Source organism: Ostrea edulis, chromosome 9, assembly GCF_947568905.1.
Source record: "Ostrea edulis chromosome 9, xbOstEdul1.1, whole genome shotgun sequence".
In the NCBI taxonomy this organism is placed as follows: Eukaryota; Metazoa; Mollusca; class Bivalvia; order Ostreida; family Ostreidae; genus Ostrea; species Ostrea edulis.
The window spans coordinates 2264658-2289257 of NC_079172.1; the positions used below are offsets into that span (position 1 = coordinate 2264658).

Sequence of the window (24600 nt, forward strand, 5' to 3'; positions counted from 1 at the left end):
AGGCAATATCTTCCTAGATGTATGTCAAGAGTGGATTGACCATGTGACCTAAAACTCAATAGGGGTCATCTACTTCTGATGTTGTACCGCTGTACCAAGTTTGGTGTCAATCAAGCAAATCATTCTTAAAATATAGGAGATAATATATTACAATGTCCAGTTCACTCCCTGGCCTTTGACCTTGTGACCTCAAAATCAATAGGGGTAATCTTCTCCTGAAGATGTACCAGTATACTAAGTTTGATGTCTGTCAAGCAAAGGGTTCTCAAGAAATTAAGTGGTCAGTATATTACTGTGTCCAGTTTCACCATTGACCTTGGTCCATGTAACCTCAAAATCAATACAGGTCACCTTCTCCTGAAGATATACCAGTGTACTAAATCTGATGTCTGTCAATCAAAGGATTCTCAAGAAATTGAGCTGACAGTATATTCCTACATGTATGTCCAGTTTGACCCTTAACCTTGACTGCATGACCTCAAAATCAAATAGGGTGGTCTTCTCCTCAAGATGCACCAGTGTACCAGGTTTAATGTCTGTCAAGCAAAGGATTCTCAAGATATTGAGCGGACAGTATATTCCTAAACTATTCATGAAATAAAACGCAAACACCCAATATAGGAGAAGCTCGCATGCGCGAGTGCAACAGAAGTTTAATCCTACACGTGTAAATGTACATAGATATCCGGAGGTTCATTGTTCCACTCAACGCAATCTACAAAAGAAAAAAGAGTAATAATTCAAAAACATGTAATGTATTTCATGTAATTTCCTCACTAGAGGGCGCGTGATGCAAGCTTCACTCACACTTCAAACATACACAGGTAATTTACCTATTGTTTATCTGTACACAGGTAAGCTTTCTATTTACAGGGAATGGATGATATGTAAGTGAAAGCTTGAGTGATGAGCCCTCTGGTACATGTAAGACAATTATTTCAATAAGCAATGTAATCTGATTCACTGATTAAAAAAAATAGCTGGCGTGTGGATTCAAATTGTTGAATTTTAAAGCAAACTTTGTGTGCCATTAAAACGACAGGAACACTTCAATCCCGGATATATGATTTCCGATCATTTTTTATAAGCTTTATGTTAACATTTCCGAAATCAAAGTCGCATATCATTTCACCCCCCCCCCCCTCAACCCCCCAGTCCGTGAGGATCCTAGATAGAATATATCCCTAGTACCCTTGCTTGTCGTAAGAGGTGATTAAATGAAGCGGTCATTCGGATATGACCGAAAAAACTGAGGCCCCGTGTCACAGCAAAGATCCCTTCCTTGTCAAAGGCCATAAGCTCCGAGCATAGGCCCAAATTCTGCAGCCCTTTATCGGCAATGGTAATATTTGTATACTATACGCCTGAAAAATTCTCGAGAGGGACGCCTACAAAATATACCCCCCCCCCCCCCCCCCCTACACAACCAACACTAGGTGAAAGGTGAAGACAACGAACAGTGATCAATCTCATAACCACTATACAAGCAATACAAAATTGAAAATAGAGAGATGTGTAAACACGGATCCCTGGATATACCAGAGATGGAATCAGGTACCTAGGAGGAGTAAGCATCCCCTGTTGACCGGTCACACCCGCCGTCAGCCTCATATCCCGGAGTTATCCGTAGTCAAAATTAGTGTGCCAAGAACGGCCTAACAATCGGTATAAAACAAGTCAGACAGCATTTAACCCAATGTATTATAGCTCTACACATGTGAGAATCTCCTAAAGTCTGTAAAATTTTGATTAGCGTGTTCAGTTTATTGTCAGTATACACAAAAGTCTGTAAACTTCTTGCCGTGTTAAGTTCATTGTCAGTATACAGAAAAGTCTGTAAAATTCTGCTTAATATATAGGTAGTGATTGTTTCTTAACTAAGCGCTCAATAGGACTTTGTTTATTTTTGTGAAAGTCACACGTCACTCACATACATGTAAGTTTGTTTGGAATTTTACACTGGATAATAGCGAGAAGAAATTTACAACGTCGCGCCAGCATAGTCTTTGTCACGATAAACAACCCTCAATGTAAACTAGTCTTTGTCACGATAAACAGCCCTCAATGCAAACTAGTCTTTGGCACGATAAACAACCCTCAATGTTACGTCCGTAAGTGCTTCACCTAAATCAGGTGTTGTGTCTATATAAAACTGTCCAAACTGAGACAGTAGTAATGATTACTATATGACCCCCACCCACACACACAGAGGCACAATTGATATTGCGAAGTATTTTTCTACACGGACTATAATGAAGGTATTTATACATACATTGAAACAATTCTATCTTCTGACGTAAATGTTGACATCGCTACCCAGTATGATCTAGGTCAAAACAAACTTTAAAACTCTATTTAAATAGATAATGTATACAGGCTGACGCACTGCACAAATATTTAATCACAGGGCTAGACGGAAGGTCGGAAAAAACAGGGAGACCATGTTGGATTTTCAGGTGAGACAAACTTAATATCCATATTTGTGTGATCAATAAGATAGATCTGCTCATTTTTAAAATAATTTCACATAACTCTGAAGAGGGGGGGGGGGTTATTTAAAATGCATAGACGTCTCTGATATAAATGATGGCAGTTTATACAACATACTGTAATTCTAGCTGGTCATGTGTTTCAATAAGTCAAACTCTTTAATTAAGATTCCCTAATTTAATTAACAGTGAACTCCTCATGTGACCCCGGACATCAGAAATGGACCCGTTCCGCAGAGCCCAGATTATCCTATTGTGTGACCTCTGTAAAACTGCCCACCTACAGAGTCACTGTGAACGTTGTGATATAAATCTATGCCAGACCTGTGTTGGGAAGCACCTCTCGGATTCGTCTATAAGACACAAAGTCGTGCCCTATAAATACAGAAAATCTCTTAACTACTCAACATGTCCAGACCACACTGACGAACTCTGTAAACATTACTGTGAGAAATGTGACATTCCTGTGTGTTCTACCTGCGTCTCCTCAAGTAAACATGAAGGTCACAATATGTCAGATATTCTGGAAAAAATCAGCGCTAAAACAGAAAGTTTACAGAAAGATCTGGACGAACTCGAGACCAGAATTTACCCGCGATATGAAGAAATGGCGTCCGATGTGCAAACTGAGGAAGCCGAGTTAGAAACGAATTACGGGAAACTGACAACAATTGCCGATCAACATGGAGAACTCCTACACAGGGAGATCACCGCCATTGTCAACCAGCGGAAATCCGACATTCAGGAGATGAAAATTAAACACCTATCTACCCTGAATAAAAATACAGAAGAAATCACACAGAAAATGGCGGAACTCAAACAGATCATGTCCGACTTGAAATCAATCCTAAAATCAAATGACGTCTCCTTAACCGCTACTTACAAATCTTACAAATCCAAGAATTCCGAATTTAGAACATTACCGCCTAAAGTCCGAGTTACATTACCCAGTTTGTCTGCTCAGAAAATAAACAAAGATCAGCTCAATGAAATGTTCGGTTCTCTGTCGCCATTATCCATTAACACAGAACATGGCGACACAATGAAGTCAGCAGAAGCTGTATCGTCTCCTCCAGTCAAACCACTGCTTGATGAGCCGCGCCTCACCGCCACCATAGACACTGGGTATGACAGACTATTCAGTGTTAGCTGTCTGAGTGAAGATCAAGTCTGGACACGCGGGGATAACAAAACCATGAAGCTGCTCAACCTCCAGAGTAAACTACTGACATCAATACAAACCAAGTCAGGGGACAAACCGCGGGACATAGCAGTGACACGGGACGGAGATCTTGTTTATACTGACTATGATGATAAAACTATAAACTTAATTAAGAATAAACAGATACAGACCGTGATCACACTACAGGGGTGGGGACCTCTCTATGTCTGCTGTACCGCGGCTAACGACCTCCTGGTTACCATGGACAGTGATGATGGAGAACAATCCAAAGTCGTGCATTACTCCGGCTCCACAGAGAAACAAAGCATTCAGTTTGATGATCAGGGTCGTCCTCTCTACTCATCGGGTGGAAACATTAAATACCTCAGTGAGAACAAGAACCTGGATATCTGTGTGGCTGACAATACAGCTAGAGCAGTAGTGGTGGTCAATCAGTCAGGAAAACTCCGATTTAGATACAATGGTCATCCCTCTAATACCGAGCAATCATTTTATCCAGTCGGCATCACTACAGACAGCCAGAGTCACATCCTGACAGCAGACATTAACACTCAGAGTATCCACATCCTAGATCAGGACGGACAGTTCCTCCGTTACATTCACTGTCATTTAGAACTTCCAGTAGGTTTATGTGTGGACATCAGAGACAACCTCTTTGTGGCTGAGTATCACACTGCTAAAGTGAAGACAATCCAATATCTATAAACACAGTGTTAATTACACATCTCTACAGTGTTAATTACACAGCTCTACACAGTGTTAATTACACATCTCTACAGTGTTAATTACACAGCTCTACACAGTGTTAATTACACAGCTCTACAGTGTTAATTACACAGCTCTACACAGTGTTAATTACATGTCTGAAACATGTTCATTACATATCTTTACAGTGTGTGTTAATTACAACATCATGTTAATTGCATCACTTGTTAATTTCAACCCTGTGTTAATTACAGCCCTGTGTTAATTACAGCCCCTTGTTTGTGATGTGTAATTAACATGTACTTCTGCTAGCAAGATTACTGAAAATAAGTATCTCACTGGTGTTTAGTAAAACCTGTATTATGTTTAGTAAAACATCATTAATCTTAGTATACTAATTACTGATCCAAATGTGTTACTAGTTAATTATCTATTTATTTACAATCTTTGGTAGACTAATTTGACTGTGTTACTAGTTATCTCTATACAATCTTTTGTGGACTAATTTGACTGTGTTACTAGTTATCTATATACAATCTTTTGTGGACTAATTTGACTGTGTTACTAGTTATCTATATACAATCTTTTGTAGACTAATTTGACTGTGTTACTAGTTATTTCTATACAATCTTTTGTAGACTAATTTGACTGTGTTACTAGTTATCTATATACAATCTTTTGTGGACTAATTTGACTGTGTTACTAGTTATCTATATACAATCTTTTGTAGACTAATTTGACTGTGTTACTAGTTATTTCTATACAATCTTTTGTAGACTAATTTGACTGTGTTACTAGTTATTTCTATACAATCTTTTGTGGACTAATTTGACTGTGTTACTAGTTATTTCTATACAATCTTTTGTGGACTAATTTGACTCTGTTACTAGTTATTTCTATACAATCTTTTGTGGACTAATTTGACTGTGTTATAAGTTGTCTATCTTCTCAAATCTTTTAAAGAAACGTGAATAATTGTGAAGTACTTAGAGTTTTCATTTTGTTAGTATTTTGTGTGTAGCCATGAATTATAGTACATCCACAACACTTACCTATTATTTGGATGTCCTTGTTTTAGTGTGATAAACTACTAATTGAACATTTTTCTTTTTGTTAATTATGTATTTCAATATGTGTTATAATTTTCAATGTATATATTAGATAAACATGATACAGAGTTCAGTCTTACATTATTACTGAGTACTTTCTTAGATTTGTAGTACTGTAACAGAGAGTGACCCCAAACGTCCGGTCTTCATCACAGATCTTCAGATTCAAGGTCACAGTCTTCTGTTGACCATCAATAACATCACGACACTCCACAGTCCTACAAAATCAACACAGACAAAGTGTATTCATATCAAACCGAACTGTTTGTAATTCAGAACTAGAGTCCAGTCTATTACATTGTGTATTTCGTTTGATTTAGAATTGAATCCAAGACCCCTATACAACTAGTCAGGTGTTGTAATCACTGAGCTACCATGACCAGTCTATCGAGACCCTTGTATTACTAGACAGGTGCTCTAACTGAGCTACCATGACCAGTCTATCGAGACCCGTGTATTACTAGACAGGTGCTCTAACTGAGCTACCATGACCAGTCTATCGAGACCCGTGTACTACTAGACAGGTGCTCTAACTGAGCTATCATGACCAGTCTATCGAGACCCTTGTATTACTAGTCAGGTGCTCTAACTGAGCTATCATGACCAGTCTATCGAGACCCTTGTATTACTAGTCAGGTGCTCTAACTGAGCTACCATGACCAGTCTATTGAGACCCTTGTATTACTAGACAGGTGCTGTAACTGAGCTATCCATGAAGCGGATTTCCATATGATCCATGAATATCGGTCTGGATAGCTCAGTGGTTAGAACACCTGACTAGTAACACAGGGGTCTCAGATAAACTGGTCATGGTGGCTCAGTGGTTAGAACACCTGACTAGTAACACAGGGGTTTCAGATAAACTGGTCATGGTGGCTCAGTGGTTTGGACCCCTGACTAATAACACAGGGGTTTCAGATAAACTGGTCATGGTGGCTCAGTGGTAGATTGTTCACTTTATAACTGAGAGGATGGAAGTTTGAGATGCCTTCATGCCACGTCAAACCAAAGATGCAAAACCTAAGATGTAAACATTGGTAGTCAAACACGCCGCACTTAGAAGTGAGGCTATGTAACAGATAATGTTCCATATGTCACAGAGGTCCTGTGTCACAGCAGACGTTCCATATGTCACAGAGGTCCTGTGTCGCAGCAGACGTTGGATATGTCACAGAGGTCCTGTGTCGTCGCAGATGTTCGTACGTTAAATAAACCTCACTGCTATGACACTGGGCGCTAAGCATTTTTGGGTACTTCACCTACAGATGGTGACATTTCAATACGAGACAAAAGATTCTGAAATGGACTTAAATATAGAAACATGGTTTTTATAGCCAAAACCCCAACATGTACCACAGTATTTACTAGTTATTCTGTATGATTTATATAGACAAAACCCCGACATGTACCACAGTATTTACTAGTTAATTATTATGTATGATTTATATAGACAAAACCCCGACATGTAACACAGTATTTACTAGTTATTCTGTATGATTTATATAGACAAACCCCCAACATGTACCACAGTATTTACTAGTTAATTATTATGTATGATTTATATAGACAAACCCCCGACATGTAACACAGTATTCACTAGTTATTCTGTATGATTTATATAGACAAAACCCCGATATGTAACACAGTATTCACTATTTATTATGTATGATTTATATAGACAAACCCCCGACATGTACCACAGTATTTACTAGTTATTCTGTATGATTTATATAGACAAAACCCCGATATGTAACACAGTATTTACTAGTTATTCTGTATGGTTTATATAGACAAAACCCCGACATGTACCACAGTATTTAGTAGTTAATTATTATGTATGGTTTATATAGCCAAACCCCCGACATGTACCACAGTATTCACTAGTTATTCTGTATGATTTATATAGCCAAACCCCCGACATGTACCACAGTATTCACTAGTTATTCTGTATGATTTATATAGACAAAACCCCGATATGTAACACAGTATTCACTAGTTATTCTGTATGGTTTATATAGACAAAACCCCGACATGTACCACAGTATTCACTAGTTATTCTATACGGTTTATATACCCAAAACCCCGACATGTACCACAGTATTTACTAGTTATTCTGTATGATTTATATAGACAAACCCCCGACATGTACCACAGCATTTACTAGTTATTCTGTATGGATATGCTACACTTGGTTTTATTTTTCTATTTTCTAATGTCAGGAAGCTTCAGACCCATATAAATTTGAACTTTTCTGGCCCAGTAGCTATTGAGAAGATTTGTAAATGACCAAACCCTATTTTTGCATTTTTGTAACCATCTCCTTTTGATGGGGACATGGCCCTTTATTTGAACAAACTAGAATCCCATTTGTCCAAGGATGATTTGTGTTAGGTTTGGATTAAATCTGCTGAGTGGTTCTGGAGATTATGAAAATGATGAAAAGTTTACAATGACAGTGACAATGACAGACAATGGGGAGTTTTGATCAGAAACGCCCACTTGAGCCTCTGACTCAGACAGGTGAGCTAAAAAAAACATCGGTAGATATTTTGGAGAAACACGGATGCCCCTGCTCCATGACCAGTTCATGGTGGATACAAAATATGGCTCATTTTACATAATGCCATTAACAAACCTGATATTTTTACAGAGCCTCAGGAAAATTACCCTCATCAATCAGCCTTACATCTCTGGTGACCGCTACTCTACAATATGTCACAGTCTCAGGACAATTCCTCGTCAATCAGCCGGACTCTTCCTGTGACCAATACCCTGTAAAATTCATTCGCACATTAATCACAAATTGACTTAATAACACCACTATATTATGCTTAAAGGGGCATAAACAAGATTTGGACTAAAAATTTCTAATCTTATTTTCTCATTTGTAATATTTATTATGTTTAACTGGGGTATTTCTAATGGTCAGTAAAACTTTGGATGGTCAGTTCTTGAGTTTTAAATGAGATACAGCACTCTCAATTCTTAGTTATGTAAACAGGGCCCGTGTGATGTTTTGCAAGTTTGTTACAGTTTAAATTTTAATTTACTTCACAAAAGAATTGCATTGGATGAAAATTTAATGTAAGATTCATGTAAACATCCATATTTGCTGAATCTGTATGTCTGAAGTATGTATAAAGCTTTAATCTCCGAACAACAAAGTGACTGTATGTTTCAGAGAACATTTATGTTTAAAGTTTCTTTTCCAACAAGTTTCAGATTTCAAAAAAGCCTCCATCACCTATTTCATGCCTAATAGAAATGAAAACAAAATGCCTCCCTCCCTCATCTGGTTTTGAGAAAATTGGCCTGAGAACCAGATAATTAATTTCAAGTGCCCTAAATGTTGATCCCCTATGGTGACCCCACCCTACCAACTTTAGAATGATTGCATATCATATATTGTCCTACTGTTTTGTTTTTTGTTTTTGAGAAAAGATTTTCAAAGATTTCCCCATATATCCCTATGTAAAACAGTACTTCTTGTAAAGATTCGAAAACGACTCAATCCTATTTTTGCCATTTCTTTGTTATCTCCCTTGGAATGGGTTGAAGCCCTATAATTGAACAATCAAGGATCCCTTCATCCAAGTATGGTCTGTTCTAAGTTGAAATTGGGTCCTGTGGTTCTAGAGAAGGGTTCAGGAATCCTGAAATTTACAACTGATGCCCCCCTTGTCCAAAAGATGCTTGAAATGAAATTTGAGAAGAATTGGAATGGTAGTTATCAAGAAGTTAAAAATATTCGATTATTAACACACGACAAAGGACGCAGACCAGTTATTATAGGTCACCTGAGTAAACAAGAAATACGTAAAGTTTACAGAAAAAGGGGTGGATAGGAAGGAGAGATAATAAATTTCACATCAGCTTATACCGGATTTATCAACAAGAGGCCCATGGGCCACATCGCTCACCTGAGTCACTTTAACACATGGAAAAAGAATTTCCCATTGTTATTCCATGAACTTTTCAGAAGCCATGTCAGATTTTAAGAAACTTGATTCTGCACTATGTTGGGGAGGTTCAGGTACAATGAAATAGCTGCTCCAGGTGTCATGACTGTTACACACGTGATTTTGTATTATGTCAGGTATCTTCTATGCAAGTACAAACTTTGTGGCCCAGTGGTTCTTGATACAAAAATTAAATTTTAAAGATTATTTTCTATTGAAAGACATGCAAATATGGTTTGCCCTATTGTGACCACACTTTTATGGGCATCATTTTCACAAACTTTATTGTGCTCTATATCAGAAAGCTTCCATGTAAATTAAATGTTGTTTTTTTTCCAGCTCTGTATCCCCATTTCATGATTTAACTAACTTTATTTTATATTTTCTCCGATTTGCGTTATCTTCCATTGTATAAGGAGCATTTTAAAATTTTTTAAATCCCCTTTACCCAAGAATTTTATTCAAGTTTAGTCCAGTGTTTCTGGAATTTAAAAGTGTAACAGACAGAGATGACGACAGGTAATTGGGTATTACACATGTCAACAAGTTCACAGACCGATGCTGTAATTAATTAGAGTGTTTTTAATAAAAACAAATGTCTTCCCAACTTTACAAATTGAACGTGCTCCAAGTTAAGTCTCATACCCTTAATGCACAGCATAAGTGGAGAAAACTTACAGCTGTAACAAAGACATTATGAACCGCACTTTGTGCATACATGAAGATTATATCAACACACATGAAATACGGTTTCCCCTGTTGTAGCAACACCTGACCCCCGGGGACTATGCTTTGAAAAACTTGAATCTGAACTATGTCATAAAGCTTCCATGTAAATTTCAACTTTTCTGGCACAGTCGTTCTTGAGAAGAAGATTTCCTATATTAAGACATATGAAATACAGTTTCCCCTATTGTGGACCCACCCCGACCCTCGGGGGCCATGATTTGAACAAACTCGAATCTGCACTATGTCATAACGGTTCCATGTAAATTTCAACTTTTCTGCCACAGTGGTTTTTGAGAAGAAGATTTTTAAAGATTAATTATCTTACATTAACACATATGAAAAACGGTTTTCCCTATTGTGGACATACCTGACCCCCGGAGATCATGATTTGAACAAACTTGAAACTGCACTATGTCATAAAAGTTCCATGTATATTTCAACTTTTTTGGCACAGTAGTTTTTGAGAAGAAGATTTTTAAAAATTTATCATATATTTACACACATGAAATACGATTTCCCTTATTGTGGCAAAACCTGACACCCCGGGGGCCATGATTTGAACAAACTTGAATTTGAACTATGTCATAAAGCTTCAAACTTGAATCTGAACTATGTCAGGAAATTTCGATGTAAATTTGAACTCTTCTGGCTCAATGGTTCTTGAGAAGATTTTTCCTATATAAATACATATAAAATGTGGTTTACCCTAGTGTGACCCCACCCGACCCCCAGGGGCCATGATATGAACAAACTTGAATCTGCATTATGTCAGGAAGCTTCCATGTAAAGTTGAACTCTTCTGGCTCAATGGTTCTTGAGAAGAAGATTTTTTAAGATTTTTCCTATATAAATACATATAAAATATGGTTCCCCTATTGTGGCCTCACCCGACCCCTGGGGGCCATGATATGAACAAACTTGAATCTGCATTATGTCAGGAAGCTTCCATGTAAATTTGAACTCATCTGGCTCAATGGTTCTTGAGAAGAAGATTTTTTAAGATTTTTCCTATATAAATACATATAAAATATGGTTTCCCCTATTGTGGCCCCACCCGACCCCTGGGGGCTATGATATGAACAAACTTGAATCTGCATTATGTCAGGAAGCTTCCATGTAAATTTGAACTCTCCTGTCTCAATGGTTCTTGAGAAGAAGATTTTTCCTATATAAACACATATAAAATATGATTTCACTTAGTGTGGCCCCACCCGACCCGTGGGGGCTATGATATGAACAAATCTGAATCTGCACTATGTCATAAAGCTTTCATGTAAATTTGAACTCTTCTGGCTCAATGGTTCTTAAGAAAAAGATTTTTCCTATATACACACATATAAAATATGGTTTCCCCTAGTGTGGCCCCACCCGACCCCCGGGGGCCATGATATGAACAAACTTGAATCTGCATTATGTCATTGTAAATTTGAACTCTTCTGGCTCAATGGTTCTTGATAAGAAGATTTTAAAAGATTTTTCCTATATAAATACATATAAAATATGTCTTCCCCTATTGTGGCGCCATCCGACCCCTGGGGACCATGATATGAACAAACTTGAATCTCCATATGTCAGCAAACTTCCACGTAAATTTCAACTATACTGGTACAGTGCTTTATGAGAAGAAGATTTTTAAATGACCCCACCCTATTTTTACACTTTTGTGATTATCTCCCCTTTGAAGAGAACCTGGCCCTTAATTTGAACAATTTTGAATTCTCTTCAACTAAGGATGATTTGCATTAAGTTTGAATGAAATTTGCTCACTGGTTCTGGAGAAGAAGATTTTTTAAAAAATTCAATGTATTTTTACTGATTTGCTATTATCTCCTCTTGGATAAGGGGGTTGGCCCTCATTTGAACAATTTTGAATCCCCTTCACACAAGGGTGATTTGTGCCAACATTGGTTAAAATTGTCCAAGTGGTTTTGGAGAAGAAGTTGAAAATGTAAATGTTTAACAGACAGACAGACGACGGACAAAAAGCGATCAGAAAAGCTCACTTGAGCTTTCAGCTCAGGTGAGCTAAAAATATTTAGCTTAAGTTTAGTAAAAAGGAAGAATTTTACCCGCTCTATTTGGAAGACTATTTCCAGAAATGAATCAGATGGTAAAACAGCCTCTTTCTGCTTGTAGGAGGATGGAAGTGTTCCTGTGGTCAGGCTCTCATCATCTCTTGAGACCCAGGAAGCTGAAAAAACAAAGTGTCAATAAGTGCTGGAATGACCAGAAATCAGAAATCATTAACCTTTGACCCCATATTGAGGCCTCATCCTTCTCACAATGTGAACAAACTTGAATCTACTCTATGTCAGGAAACATTCATGCATATTTCAACTTATTTGCCCTAAATTTTCTTAAGAATAAGATTTTTAAACGACCCCACCCCAGTTTTGCCTTTTCGTGATTATTTCACCTTCAAGTGGACATGTTTCTTGGTTTGATCTTAAATCCAGGCAAAGAGGCTTTGTGACAAGTTTGGTTGAAACTGACTCAGTGGTTTTGGAGAAGACGAAAAAGTTTACAGATGGTCAGACAGACGTATGATTGATAAAATGTGATCAGACAATTTCACTTGAGCCTTTAGCTCAGGTGAACAAAAGCCAATTTGGTCCCACCCTGTTACCAAAACACTTCTCCCCAGAATCATGAATTTTGTAATTAAATGTGAGGCTGTAATGAAGATTTCGTTTAAATCAGTAAATATATGGTTGCTTTTGCCCCCCCCCCCCCCCCCCCCCCCCCCCCCCCTTAGGAGGTCACAAGTCCTGAAATTTAGAATTTGTGTCCCTCTTGTTCCAAAGATGCTTCAAATCCAGTTTGAAAAGAATTGAAAGTCAGTTGTCAAGAAGAGGTTAAAATGGTCAATTGTTAACAGTGGATAGACGACATTCAACTACGGACACAGACAATGCATCCCCTGTCGACGGTCACACCCGCCGTGAGTCGTATATCCTGATCAGGTAAACGGAATTATCCATAGTCAAAATCAGTGTGCCAAGAATGGCCTAACAATCGGTATGAAACACGTCGGACAGCATTAGATCAAAATGATAGGTTGTAATAATGATTACAAACATGATTTATCTAGTCTGAGGGAGATAACTGTAGGAGTTGTAACAATATGAGAAAATGGAATACTTCTCCGACTCTTCTTTCAGTAAATGAAACCTCACACTGATTGCTACATCTCAGCAAGACAACAGTAATGTTTATCAAAGTGTTCAGCCTCCACCAGCAGGTAATGATTAACTGAGAACAATTCTTCTATCCTATGACACTTCTACTCTCCACCAGCAGGTAATGATGAACTGAGAACAATTCTTCTATCCACCGACACTCCAACTCTCCACCAGCAGGTAATGATGAACTGAGAACAATTCTTCTATCCTCCGACATTTCTACTCTCCATATCACACAAGTCACTGCAAAAATCCAACGATATATTATGGCAAAAACTGATAATTTAATAAATGAGGCTGATATGAGTAAAAAATATTTCCAGCTGGTGAACGTCAAGACCCTTAGGAGAAATGAGTCTTCACATGTCGCCCATGATGAAAGCGATTCAACACCCAACACCCCCCCCCCCCCTTACTCGGGGATGGGTGAGGGTAGATGACATGTACAATAACCCCTGTACTCGTGAGAGTGAGTGATGACATGTACAATAACCCCCTGTACTCGTGAGAGTGAGTGATGACATGTACAATAACCCCCTGTACTCGTGAGAGTGAGTGATGACATGTACAATAACCCCCTGTACTCGTGAGAGTGAGTGATGACATGTACAATAACCCCCTGTACTCGTGAGTGATGATATCTACAATAATCTCTGTACTCAGGAGTGGGTGAGTGATAACATGTACAATAATCCCTGTACTCAGGAGTGGGTGAGTGATGATATCTACAATAACCCCCTGTACTCGTGAGGGTGAGTGATGACATGTATAATAATCCCTGTACTCAGGAGTGGGTGAGTGATGACATGTATAATAATCCCTTGTACTCAAGGGTGGGTATGACGTTCTTCCAGCCAGCAACATAAACTGTATACTCCTTTGATAAGTATACCTTCTCGAAAATCAAACAAGAGGTACGAGCAATGCTCACTAAGAATACCCCCCGCTTACCCCAATCTCCCAAAGGGCGTTGGTAATAGGTATAAACTACCTCTTTTCTGAGTGTAAAAAACAAATGGCATGATAAACCGAACCATATCGCTACTTCGATGTCCTGTGCACGTGACCTTTGACCTTTTGACCCCAAAATCGATAGGGAACATCTTCATCTCATGGGTAGTCCATATGTATGATATGGTGACTAGGTGGAAAGGATAACGCTTTAGAGCCCGGAAACCATATTGCTACTTCGATGTCCAGTGCGCTTGACCTTTGACCTTTTGACCCCAAAATCGATAGGGAACATCTTCATCCCATGGGTAGTCCATATATATGATATGGTGACGGTAGGTGGAAAGGATAATGCTTTAGAGCCCGGAAACCATTGCGTCTACAGACGGACGAACGGACAGACAGACGGACGGACAGACAGACGGACAACCCGATTCCAGTATAACCCCCCCCCCCCCCCCCACAACTTGTTGCGGGGGGTATAATTAGTGACAAAGAATAGACAAGGACACTTACTAAATAATAGCACTTTTGTAGTCCTGGGGCATGTGGTTTAAGCATTTCAATGCATCGCCTGGAATACGGATGCTGTGGGGACTCCTCTGAGAGTGACCTTGAAGTACAGGTGGTAACCACTGACCGGATGACCCAGACAATGATCCTGGTCAAGCGGCAAATCCTTCCTACCAGGCTTCTGAAAAAAAAAAACCACTGTCACTTGTCTGAGAGAATAAAAATGTTATTAATCAAGAAACACACACAACTTTCACAGGTCATGCCGGGAAGAACCAAAGCTAACAAAAGACTCATGGGCCACATCGCTCACCTGAGTTACCTTCAACCATATCTAAAGATTTTCCTTATATATATGGATGTAAAACTTTGATCCCTATTGTAGCCCCAAACTAACCCTTGGGGCCATGATGTTTACAAACTTGAATCTGCACTATGTCAGGAAGCTTTCATGTAAATGTAAAATTGTTTGGCCAGATGATTCTTGGAAAGAAGATTTTAAAATATTTCCCTATATAGTTGTATGTAAAACTTTGATCCCTTATTGTGGCCCCATCCTTCACCTGGGGGTGGGGGTGTGGACATAATTTTAAGTAACAAACTTGAATTTGCACTATGTCAAGAAGCTTTCATGTAAATTTGTACTTTCCTGAACGGTGGTACTTGAGAAGAAGATTTTCAAAGATTTTCCCTATATATTTGTATATAAAACTTTGATCCCCTATTGTGGCCCAAACCTACCCCCGGGGGCCATGATTTTAAGAAACTTGAATCTGCACTACACTATGTCAGCAAGTTTTCTTGTAGATTTCAGCTCTTCTGGCCCAGTGGTTCTTGAGAAGAAAATTTTTAATAACCCCACCCAATTTTTGCATTTTTGTGATTATATTCCCTTTTAAAGGGGACATCATCATGGCCCTTCATTTCAACAAACTTGAATCCCTTTACCCAAGGATGCTTTGTGTCAAGTTTGGTTGAAATACTGACGAAAATGCATTAGTCCAAGGCCAAATCTTACGTCAACTTTTTAACGACCAATCTCATTTGCATAAATCAGGTCAAACACCTTGTGTATTGAAAACAATACCCCCCTCTCCCCACTTTTTTCATAACTTTCCTCCCAGGTATTATTCAAAATTAATTTTTTAGACTTAAAATTTTCATCGTTAATCATTATTAGTTCCCTCCTATACAAAAATGTCCGAAAAGTTGATTAATGCGAGATTTGACCTTTGACCTGATAAAGACACAAACCTTCTTTGATTTTCATGAAACTTGGCACAAAAACTTCTACAGCCATACTACACATCCCTATGAAGTCACATTGTATTTGTCATCTGAACAGCAGAGTGAAAGCCCTTTGAAGTGATGAGCTAAATCTCCTGAAACACTGAAACAGAGGATGAAATCAGCATCAGACCTACAGTACACAATTTTGAAATGCTCACATATGACATATGCTGCAATAAATTTCTTACCAATTATTTTTATATATTGCATACATATCCCCTTTACCTAAAGAGGATAACAAATTTGCTCGATAATGTAAATAGATATTCTTTAGTTTTTTTGTAAAAGTTACCACCAAATATGGTGAAGTTTCTTAAAGAATGTCTAAAATAAAATATCTTACAGTAGAATTTTACATAAGAAAAAATATTTCCAAATTCTCCATTATATTGGCTGTAAGAAACAACAGCACAAGTCAATGAAAATAGATTAATATCTCTGTTGTCAGCAGATAAGCAGACAGGACCACAGCAGCCACTATCAGGATGTGGCACTTACTGGTCATGCTGGATTATCCCTGGTCACATTTAAACTGTCATTAGAGATGTGAAAGATGCTATTCTAAAGTTAACCAAACATTAGGCACTATAAATATGGGTAAGCTAAGAGAATTCAACATATCAATGCCTGAATCTGCCAGAAAAAGCACTACTCTACTCACCAACATGTTTAAGAAAACTATGGCTCCATGGAACAAAGGGAAGGAACTCTGCAAGAAGAAGCTCCCAGGGCAGGGCAAATTTCATCGAGGTAATTCCATGGCCGCAAGACTAAGACTGACGTACAGAGAAATTCTAGTCCACGATCATTTGTCAGGCTGAATTCAACAGATCATGCCCTGGTCACCAAGCCAAGTCTGGACAGCCAGTCCTACCAAACTCCTAACTGTGATGGTGAAAGTGGACCATCCTGCATTCTGCGGCCACTTCCTTCCGACTTCCCAAATCAAACACCAAAGAGAAGAGAGTACTTAGGTGGGCGACGTATAGTGGATGAACAGAAGATGATGGAGATGATTAATCAAACGATACAACTTCATCAGTCTACCACCTGTACCGCTCCGAACATCACTGTGCTGCACTCGACAAAAGCAGGAATTTCATGGAAATACATTCCGACTTTTGTAAATTGCCAGTTCAACTCACCTGAATTTACCCTATTCCAAGTGATCCGCCAAGAGGGTCCTGGTCGCAATGCATCGGCATCAAACATGGCTCTGGCATATGCCCTTCTGGGCACTTCACTGGGGGCAGAGAAAGCTATAGAATTCCTGAGCTACCTAGACATCCCGCCTCCCACTAAGGCCTCTCTCCGGAAGCTCCTTTTCAAAATCAACCAAAATATGACAAACTTAAACAAAGAAGATATGCATCAAAAGATACAGAAAGTGAAAGAGATCAACAAGACCCGTGGCCACCCAGAAAATGTCATCAACATTTCAAAAGATGCCCGTTATAACAGTAACATCATGTTCAGCCGCAGGACCCCCGGACAGAATGCCAGTCAAGCCTTTACCTTGGCCGTTGAAACCAACACGGACAGAAAATATATACTTGCCTGTGCTCAGCAAAACAAACTCTGCTGGACAGGTGCATGGCTAAGGGGGAAGGGAATGGAAGTAGATTGTCCAGGCGGCCATCCTGATTGTACTTCCAATCGACCACGGGCAGCACCATTTTCAGAGTATGAGATGGGGAAGGACATTGGCACACAGCTGGCCTTGCAAGATGTATTAGTCCGGTATGTTACCACAGACGGCGACGCCCAAGGTGCCAAAGGAGTGGACAAAGCGATGCGAGCTCTACATCCCCTATGGAAAGTAGAGCGTCTAGCCGACCCTGTCCATAATGTGTGGTCACAGTTCCGCGCCAGCAACCCAGCAGTCTATATCGAAGGAATGTTCCATACCCAGACCAAAGAACAGAAGAAAGAGCTACAGAGAGTATTTAGCAATGATCTAGAGTCAAGATGTGCTTTGATAGTCAAGGAACTGTTTACCAAATTTGACAGAGACCTGCAGAAAATGAGTGATTTCTTACCTAAAGTCCTGGAGGCCAACAAGTCTTACCACCGTAGTGCCAGTTGCAACATGCCCAAGTACATTAAGTTTTCCCGAACAACAGAGGGTCATCTACACTCCATGATACATCGACGGAACAACTTACCCGGTACATCAACCAGACTGAAATGCGAATCTGCTGGAATACAGTACTCTGAGCATAGGAAGCAACAATTAGATAGACTGGACCAGAAGTTCCTGTACAATCAAGCCTATCACAGAAATGAGAGAGTGAAGAGTAGAAGGAACACACTATTGGCCAGGAAAATGGCAGAGCATCACCAGTACCGGGAAGAACATAGAGGAACTTCAGACTACTGCAAAGGCCAGCTTGACTTTAACTCAGCTGCCGCCCGTGATCACCCATACCACAAGAGGGGAGAATTGAGATATCATCTCAGGCCTCGCCAGTGAAGAGAGTGACTGATTAAGTTGCTATGAACTCTAATTAGCAATTAATAACTGCTCATTTATAACTACTTCAATGTACTAATAACTTTGTGAGGAGTGACACATGCCTCTCCCATCTACAGCGGTGTAACATGTTAATAATAAAATGTGATAAACTTACCAAGATTGTTGTTATCCATATGTAGCTCCAGACGACAGGGAAGATAGGGAGGTGGGTGCCCCAGACAGGTGCCCCCGGATTTGCATGTCTGTCGCTGGTTATTGATACCGTGCTGCTCCAGAGCAATATGCCCTGGTACAACACACAGTGTGTTGTGGCACAAGTGGGATGCAACAATTGATGCATCTAACTCATGGTGACGATGATGTAACATGACACTGAGTCTATGCACATGCATCATCTGCCAGCTGTTCTTTATCGGATGCTTGTAGCACACAACACCATACTTGTTGTTGCTGCTTCTAGCCCCCATCCAAATATGACAATGACCATTTAAACCTGGGGCAGAGCTCGAGTGCACCTTCTCCAAATACTTGGCAAAAAAAGCTTCCATGCTTAGAAAATGAAAGTAAGCCACTGACGAAAATGCATTATTCCAAGGCCAAATCTTACGTCAACCTTTTAACGACCAGTCTCATTTGCATAAATCAGGTCAAACAGTTTGTGTATTGAAAACGAATGCTGGACAACTCGCCCCCAAGACAACTTGCCCTCAAGACAACTCGCCCCCTCTCAGGACAAGTCGCCCCTTCTCTCGAGACAACTCGCCCCCAATATTAAATATAAATATATTATCACATTTTATTTTTATTTTGTGTGTGTGTGTGTGTGTTATTTTTCACTTTTAACCCTATAAAGATACACTGTACGTCGTTTTATTTCATACTTTAACACGATTGGTAAATTCTAATAGAATTATACACAGATTTGATTATTGCATTTCAGAAAAAGTTATATTTTTCATAAATCAATTGGCAAGGAAAATTATATTTGCTGATCTTCAGGTAATTTATTAAATCTCTCCAATACTGAGAACATTTTGGGAGTGTTTTGGGGGGTGGGGGTGGGGGTGGGGGGTGATGTGTGAGTGGGTTTTTTTTGTGTGGTTTTTTTTTTATCGATATAGTATATATAAGTGTAAAGGTGAAGCATGAATATTCTGATACATGTAATTATCTTTTCATGCATTTCTCAACTAATTCCCGTTGAAAAATAATAAAACTCCCATTTCAGAAATTTTATATCGGCTTTGCTTTATTGATTCTTTTTACGCGGGGTGATTCTTTTTACGCGGCGATTTCAAAGTGTAAGGAACTCTGATGATGAGTACCTCATAGCGTTTGAAGTCAATTTATAACAGCTTGGGGGAAATCAAACAATTAGATTTAACAACAGACGCAGATTATTGATAATTATACTCCGTCAGCTGTAGACCAAGCTAATATTCTCCCTATACCAAACGCTAACTTGATTCCGCTGAAATTATATATTTTACATGTAAATAAAAGTGATGATGAATTTACTGAACCCAAACACTGGATTTTCACTAATAGCTTTCGTCTTGCATAAAAAGACACGAAGTTCGGTGTTTATGTGAACACGTCTTATTGTCTGTGATGTATATACTATCTATAAGAAATTCATTAATTTTTGCTAAAACACCTCTTGGATTTAGACCAAAAATGATAATTGTAAACATGTATGATATACATGATATGAAGGAGCGATATATCTAAAGAGAGGGGGCGAGTTGTCCCGAAGAGGGGGCGAGTTGTCTTTAGGGCGAGTTGTCTTGGGGGCGAGTTGTCCTGATACCTTGAAAACAGTACCCCCCCCCCCCCCCCCCCCCCCCCCACACACACACACACACACACTTTTTTCATTACTTTTCTCCCAGGTATTATTAAAATTTAATTTTTTAGACTTAAAATTCTCATTGTTAAAGACCCCCCAAAAAACACCGAACGGTTTCCCCACGGATCACTGAATGTGGGCGGAGCTTACCCATGGTCAATGTTATTTACCTGGCCAAGAGATCAGCTGTTGTGTATATTTCTATGATATACACAGGAAATTTCTCAGGTTATTACAAATTATGCTTAGTGTCTTGATTTGTGCAGAAAAAAAAACTTAAATTTCTACCTACATGCATACCGCATTTCTATTTCCCGTAAACCTTCAAACTTGGTCATATTTATGTATTGCAGATAACAGGTTTAGCCCACTTCTAAACCTTTGCTTTTTGAAACTTCCAATTAAATTGTTATATATCGTATATAAATATTTTCCTAAATATAATATTTCCCAGCATTTCCGGGCACTTCCTGGTGTCCTGGGAGTTCGCGGTATTGTGGGTGTAGTAGGTAAAATATCCATGTTTCGAGAGAATGAATAAATCCAAGCAGATCTGTGTACATGTACAACCAAATGAAGAATGATCAAGATACCCCTCAATATGGGCCGTCTGTAGGGTTTCTGTAGCTGTAGTGTTTGCGTAATGGTGGTATCCCAAACAGCAGCTGACACGAAGTCTACCCCCCCCCCCCCCCCCCTCCTCTCTCTCTTTAGGGTTTCTGTGGCTGTAGTGTTTGTGTAATGATGGCATCCCAAACAGAAGTTGACACGAAGTCTACACCCCCTCCTCTCTCTCTTTAGGGTTTCTGCATGTGGACATAGTGTTTGTGTAACGATGGTATCCCAAACAGAAGCTGACACATAGCTAGTCTACCCCCTTTCTCTCTCTCTCCCTTACTCTCAATCATTGACTAAAAGAGTAATCATTGTCCTACTTATGCAATACTATTGTCATGCCATATTGTTTCATCTACATGTATATTATTGCTACAGTTTTACACATTTCTCTCTCTCTCTCTCTCTTTATAAATTTATATAAAACAGTGATAAATTATAATAGCTCAATAACTCTCTCTCTCTCTCTCTCTCTCTCTCTCTCTCTCTATAAACATAAAACCGTGATAAATTATAAATAGAAATATCTCAATAACTCTCTCTCTCTCTCTCTCTCTTTATAAAAATAAAACTGTGATAAATTATAAATAGAAATATCTCAGTAACTCGCTCTTTCTCTCTCTCTAAATATAAAACCGTGATAAATTATAAATAGAAATATCTCAATAACTTATTTATGCTTGTTTACTATTGTTTGATTTCTGATTGTGTAATTTTTAATCCATGTGGTATCTCAAACAGAAGCATTTTTAACTACTGTAACAGTTTTACGCATGGGCAATAATATAATCATTATACATGTTGATGTGCTGCTTCAATAAAGAATTAATTGTTCATGTTTTGATAAATATAAAGCCACAATAAATCATTAATAGAAAATATTCTAATAACTTATGTCTGTTTTTTTTTTTTATTATTATTGTTTGATTTCTGATTGTTTAATCTATAATACATGTAAATACCATGATAAATTGCATTGTATAGGGAACGTTAGAAATTAAAATATTCTAGGTGTGAGTCAATGCTATCAAAACTCAGGTATACTGGAGCTTTCCTCCAGATCTAAAGACTGTTGGTCATCATAATAGCCATGATTGTTATCAAAACATCTATCTCAGGTAGCTGTAGACCATGGTCTCTGCAAACTTCAATCACCCTAAGCTCTATTGTTAAAAGTTTGATTGACAGGTGGCTTAGCATTGATCACCATACAGGTAAAATTTGGGGGCGTTAACTTAAAGTGGGGGTCTTTAATCATTATTAGTCCCCTCCTATACAAAGATGTCCGAAAAGTTGATTAATGCGAGTTTTGACCTTTGACCTGATAGGACACAGACTACCAATTTTTTTCCTATACATTCCTTTATAACATAAAAATTCATATAAAAAATTCCACCACCTCAACTAACCAAAACTATTTGTGAATCTCAGGAAAATTCACCTGCACACAAGTCCTGTTATGACACCGCAAGTAACCCCTACCCTGCATATTTCCCTTTCCCTTTGAGAAACAGATAAACAATGGCCTATTTACACCCTTCCTACTACACACTTAAGGTGGGTCCTTAGTCCTGGAATTTTGGGGTTTAGGTAGCATTTGTTTGTTTGAAATCAATAAATTAACATTCAGAGTAATGAAAAAAGGCAAAACAGTTAAGGATTTCCATATTAATTTTCATTACAGACACTACCGAAGTTGTGTACTCCTATGTAGATTTTTATGAAATTCATTGGAAACAGTTATTTGTTGTTATTTTAAAATAAAAACAACAAAATATTTTTTGAATTGCATTTATTTATCGGGAAACATGTTAATAACTAAAACACATGTCATTTTCAATATGTTCATCAAGTTTTAGAATGATATGTGCAAAATTATTGAATTAGCGTTATTCTCCAAAATGTTAAAAAACAAACAAATGTGGACACATTTTCCTTATTGCATGGTTTACATATCATTTTTCTGTTTATATTAGTAGATGTACATCTGTTATAATAGTTATTTATGAAAAAAAAAATCCATACCTTTCCTTAATAATTTCAAATCTATAGCTTCCAGAGTATGTATACCCTCATAAAAAATTAAGTCTGGCACCATACAGTTGAGCTATTCAAAATCACTCAGGATTAAAATTTTATGTAATTTCATGAAAAGACACAGATAATGATTCCTTATCACCTTGGTAAAATGTTAGTCGAAAATAAAGGAAATCTATCGCATAATGAACTTGATAAAATAATTTAATGAAAACAGAGTTATTGTCCTTGGATTCAATATTTTGAAACATATCATTGACTTTTCAAATATAACTAAGACTTTTGAAATATTTTATGGCTAACAAGATTTTTTACAATAACTATTGAAAAAGGCTCCAACAAAATTTATGTTCCTGTCATTAAGAAAATTTAAGGATTTGGGGTGGAAATTAGTACTCAAATAAAGAGCACCGCCACGGCACAGGATACGCCCGTCACATATTGTTAACAGTATAGATTGTACCCATTAAAACATTTTTTTTATATCACCTTAATTAAATGTCACAGTGACCTTAAAGTAGGATGCGACACACCTTCTACCTAAGATGCATTAGTTGACCAATTTTGGTGATTCTAGGTCTAATAGTTTTCAAGTTATGAGCCAGACAAGTTTTTGCCATATATGGCCATATCTTCTACCCAAGATGTATCTACAGACAAAGTTTGATGATTCTAGGCCTTGTAGTATTTAAGTTACGGGTCGGACACAAAAAAGTTAACAGACGGACGGACATGAACGCCATACCATAATACGTCCCGTCTTAAGACGGGCGTATAAAAACAGGGTAGTCTAGATACTAAATGAAGCACTTCTCAAAAACCTGTCAATGAATATTTTTGCAAACACTGTAATTAAAAGCTATTCATATACCTAACTTCCTGTAGAAATATGAAGGGGTGAAGCTAATCTTGATTTTGAGGTATGCGTCCTTGAAGTTATTCATTGATAAGTTCACTTGGTGTTGGGGTTGGCGGAATATTTTTTAAATAATAACTTTCAAGATTATATTCTTTTCATATACAACTAGTGATGGGCAATCGGACCAAAAACCATAATCGATTATCGGCAATAATCGGACACTAGTAATCGATTAATAATCGATTATAATCGGAATTGGCATTTAAGTGTTTTCCCCTCAAATTAGATGTAACAGAATCATTAAATGTATGGAAACAACATTTGAATTATTTTTTGTTTCATTTGTTCATAGGTAAATAAATCAGGATTCCAATATATCAAGTAATGGAATTTATCTATAATCTCAATGTATCAAAGATATCAGCGACAGGCTCCTTTATTTGACTGTTGAATGTCATTGTTGTTACTGTCCTTCATATCTCCCGCCATTTTGTTTGCTTATTTTTGATCGGGTTTGACATACACAAAATAAAATTTAAACAAAGTTGAAGTGATTTCCGGATTTTGTTTGGTGAACGATGTCGGCGGCTTTTATTTTGTAATCGATTAGTAGCATCGTAGGTCTCTGAACGACCGACAATCGATCATCGGCGA

The 24600-nt window shown here is 38.1% G+C and overlaps 1 protein-coding gene and 2 long non-coding RNA genes across 3 annotated transcripts; 1 reads left to right on the top strand and 2 right to left on the bottom strand.

Annotated features, from left to right (window-relative positions):
- Positions 1-498: 498 nt before the first annotated feature.
- LOC130049990 (uncharacterized) lies at positions 499-6044 on the bottom strand. The gene is made up of 3 exons (XR_008798338.1): positions 5567-6044; positions 3843-4348; positions 499-715 (listed from the first exon to the last, which is right to left on the bottom strand). It is a non-coding gene; the product is annotated as an uncharacterized LOC130049990 (long non-coding RNA).
- Positions 2379-5555, top strand: LOC125666481 (E3 ubiquitin-protein ligase TRIM71-like). Its single transcript, XM_056148238.1, has 2 exons — positions 2379-2456; positions 2679-5555. Exon 2 carries the CDS (start codon positions 2710-2712, stop codon positions 4375-4377), a length of 1668 nt encoding a protein of 555 aa, XP_056004213.1. The 5' UTR covers positions 2379-2456; positions 2679-2709; the 3' UTR covers positions 4378-5555.
- Positions 6045-12979: 6935 nt separating the features above from the next.
- Positions 12980-19086, bottom strand: LOC130049987 (uncharacterized). Its single transcript, XR_008798335.1, has 4 exons — positions 18741-19086; positions 16075-16210; positions 14824-15001; positions 12980-13599 (listed from the first exon to the last, which is right to left on the bottom strand). It is a non-coding gene; the product is annotated as an uncharacterized LOC130049987 (long non-coding RNA).
- Between the last annotated feature and the right edge of the window lie 5514 nt (positions 19087-24600).